General features: G+C 35.6%; 1 protein-coding gene across 1 annotated transcript; it reads left to right on the top strand.

The window, feature by feature from the left end:
* On the top strand, positions 1,995-2,459 carry LOC107645138. Its single transcript, XM_016349120.1, has one exon. It carries the CDS (start codon positions 1,995-1,997, stop codon positions 2,457-2,459), a length of 465 nt encoding a protein of 154 aa, XP_016204606.1.

Raw genomic sequence — 4,141 nt, 5'->3', positions numbered from 1 at the left:
ATAGTTGTAAAAACCAAATTGAATTAGCTGGTTCAACTGAAAAACTGATAAATTAGACCATTAATTAGTCCAATTTAAGAACTGTTTTAGGTTAAGAACCACTCAAGTCGGTCCAATCGAATTGCTCAAGAAAAAATTTTTAAATTAATAAAAATGTGATTTAAATTTGAGTCCTCCTTGTATTGCATGCTTCTCTAGTCATTAAACTATGTTATTTTTTATTATTTTATATGCTAATTATTAATTATATAATAAAATTGAAGTCATTGGGTGTTTGTAGTATATAAGGTTGAGGTTGGATCACAAACTAATTTATCTAAAGAAGCATCAAAAAACATCCCAAATATTTTTGGATTTTTTAGCTAAAGGAACTACAGACAAAAAATTTCAACTCATACAGGCCCATTATTAGACATGATTAGGGGATCTATAATTTTTGTTAATCAACAACATTAATTATCCTACATTCTAATATCACGTGCGTAAACAGTGTAGACATCATTGTGGTATCTGTACTCACCCTGTCACACAGCAGTTCTTGTCTTTTAAAAATGGATACTTGTCACTCAATCACATTGCCACCACAATACTACATGTGTAGAAGTAAAAGGAGCTTCTACACCAGAGAATTCGCCTAAATATTTTTGTCTTCCTAATAATTACAGAATATAGCAAGTAATTGAACAACTTGTCTTTTGCTTTTTTTTTTTTAATTTTATAAAAAAAATTATAAAAACAAAAAAATTTGTTTCTTATTTCACTTTTTATTTTTTCACAAAATTTTAAAAATATTTTTAAAAAATACAAACTAAACATACTTTCACTTTTAAAAATATAATGATACAAAATTACATTAGGAATCATGTCTCACCATAACTATTTTAGAACAAACTAAAAAAAATATAAAAATGATAAATAAATAATTATTAAATAACAAGCAATAAGAATTTATTTTTCTATTAATGAGGCAGAATATAAATTTTGTTAATCTGACATGTTAAGACTAATTTATCACAAATTTAAGTGATATAATATTTTTAATTTGATAATCATGTAAAATTTATTTGTTCATAATTATAAAAAATTTAAGAAAAAAATAAACACACTATAAAAATTAAACTCAAAACAAAAACGGGTTAAAAAATTTAGATACGAAAGTGGTATGAGTAATATACCTTAACATGATAATTTTTTGTGTTTTTTAAAATTATGGGAGGTATACAAATTAGACCGTCCGATTTGTATTTAAAAAATTAAAAAAAATTGGGGTACATAAATCGGACCGTCCGATTTCTGTGCCTCAAATTTTTTAATCCGATTTCTACTTCTCTAATTAAACGATTCCACATTTGAGAATAATACTCCAATAGTCCACGTTTCAAAAAAACACCACTACTATTCCAATATTAAAAACAAAAAATGACAAAAAAAAAAAAAAGTAAAATTGTAACTTTACTATAAAAAGAAAGTAACTTGAAAGATATTTCTTTGCATCCTCTATAGAAGAGGGATATCCACACCATTGCTGAAGTGTGTCTCGACCTCAAAGACGACAAAAGTTTTGGAAGAGGTGCACAACCATCTCGGACCAAGGTCTTTAACCAGAAAAGTTATCCGAGCCGGATTCTACTAGCCAACCTTACAAAAGGGTGCTACCGACTTCGTGAAGAAATGTCAGCCATGCCAAATGCATGCCAACTTTCACGTTGCTCCCCCCGAAGATCTTATCAGTATAACATCTCCATGGCCTTTTGAAAAATGGGGATTAGATCTACTCGGACCTTTTTCCCAAGCGTCTGGACAAGTAAAATACCTCATAGTGGGAGTAGACTACTTCACAAAGTGGAGCAGAACCCTTGGCCACCATCACAGCTCAGAAAAGTCGGAAGTTCCTCTACAAAAATATTATTACCAGGTATGAAATTCTCCATTTTATCACCACGGATAATGGTATCTAGTTCACGGACTCTATATTCAGAAATTTGGTAGCCAGTATGAAGATCAAGCATCAGTTCACTTCGGTTGAACACCTACAAGCAAATGGGCAAGCAGAAGCAGCCAATAAAGTCATACTAGTCGGATTAAAGAAAAGGCTTCAAGATGCAAAGTGGGCTTGGGCATATTGGACTATGCCTCAGTCTGCCACGGGAGAAACACCCTTCCGACTTGCTTATGGCATAGAAGCCACGATACCAATTGAAGTCAGCAAGCAAAGTCTAAGGGTGAGATTCTATGATGAGGTCGGCAATCTTCAAGCACATAAAGAAAAACTCGAACTACTCCCTGAAGTCCGAGAACAGGCCCAGATAAGGGAAGCAGTGCTCAAGCAAAGGATGACAAGTAGATACAATAAAAAAGTCATTCGTAGAAGTTTCGCCTCAGACGACTTGGTCCTGATTAGGAAAGACATAGGTGTAAACAAGTCAGGCGAAGGAAAGCTCACTGCCAACTGGAAATAGCCATATAAGATAAGTGAAGTCCTCAAAAAGGGGTATTGAAAAATTTTCGACTTGAGCGGTGCCGATCTCCCTAGGTCATGGCATGCCTGCAATATGAGAAGATATTATAGCTAGAAGCGCACTCCGCTCCCTGTTGTACTATTTTTCCCGACTTCACGTTTTTTTTTTCCCAAAAAAGGGATTTTCCTAAAGGGGGTTTTAATGAGGCATCAAAGCGGGGACTAAGGGTTAAATATTTTTTTCCCTAGTAGCTAAAAACAACCTTTTAAAAGTTATCTCCATCAATCAATAAGCATTTATTTTATCTCTCCATAATTCCATTAATATTCTACAAAACGCACCGATTTAAGCTCGAAAAAGCGTGAAAATCCTTTGACCGATCTGAGTGGTCGGCGAGATAAAACGACGAGGTACAAATCGGTGTAAAGAGGTTATAAAAGACGATCATCATAACTCAGAAATAATATCGCTAACGACTCACAAGTCGGGAAGCCCGAGAAAAGACCAAATGCATCGCAAAAATGACCTAAGTTATGAAAACAATTCAATAAACAAAATTGAATAGGTAAAGTTAAAATAACGGAACACAAAAGAGATATAAAAATCTTTCGGAGATAGAAGCGAAGGTTTTCTCAAAATTACACTACAAAAAGCTTTTCGAAAAGTCCTGGACGATAGTGAAATTATCTAACTTAGACCAAAAAAACTTTCTTCATAAACTGAGGAGATCAAAACAACATAGGTTTTTCACAAAAAAAAAACCTTATAAAGTTGAAAGATTATTCAACAAAAAACTATTTCTCGTCAAGCACAAAAAACACCAGCAAAGTGTGCATAATAAAAATATTTTTAAAAGGCCCTTATAAAAAAATGGACCCGCAAAACGAATAATTGTTGACCTTATTTATGGTCAAATGTCAGGAACCACCACATTAAACAAACACATAAAAATAAATTGTTCAAAAAGGACCCACAAGCCGGACCCTAATAGCTAAATCACTAGGAAAGAGGATTGGAGTCATCAACAAGAGTGGAACTCGAATCTGCTGAAGGAGTTGGAGGGGTCAGAGGGATCTCTTCAGTGGCAGAGGTCGGAGCTTTGGCTGGTTGACAAGAAAAGCTCGGCAGGAATCCTTCTTGTTGCTCCACCTCGCGAGGAGGGGACTCAATAACGCGCTATCGATCTCAGAACGAGGAGGAGAGACAATTGCACCATCAATAACAACTTTATCGGGATGGAGGGGTAAAAGGTCCAAGTCAGGAGCGATAACTCCGACTTGTTCCTTGAACACCCTGAATGCCTCCTCTAAGCTCTCCACAATAGAATCTTCCAGGTCCTGATAGGTCTCTCAATTCAACTCCAGCTACTTTTGCGGATCAATATTCTCAGAAAGAAGCCTGACATAATCTTGCTCTGCCTTCTCCTTCAACCCCTCGGCCATGACACATTGGCCCATCAATTTTTCTCCCTTTCTTGGAGTTGGGCAAGCTCCTCCTTCAACCAGGCATTCTCCCCATGCAGCCTCTTCTCCTCTTCCTGATACAGGACAATCTTCCCCTAAAGGTCCTCTATGGATTTTTGAAAAGAACTCAATGGAGTTTTGTCGAGTATATCAAGAAGGGCAGTACAGACCCCAGCCGTCCGAATTTTCCCCGAGCAAGAATCTGAAGATGGTTTCGCA

The sequence above is a fragment of the Arachis ipaensis genome, chromosome B01, assembly GCF_000816755.2.
Source record: "Arachis ipaensis cultivar K30076 chromosome B01, Araip1.1, whole genome shotgun sequence".
Lineage (NCBI taxonomy): Eukaryota > Viridiplantae > Streptophyta > Magnoliopsida > Fabales > Fabaceae > Arachis > Arachis ipaensis.
The sequence above is the reverse complement of the archived record's forward strand: the minus strand, read 5'-3'. Positions and strand labels throughout refer to the sequence as shown.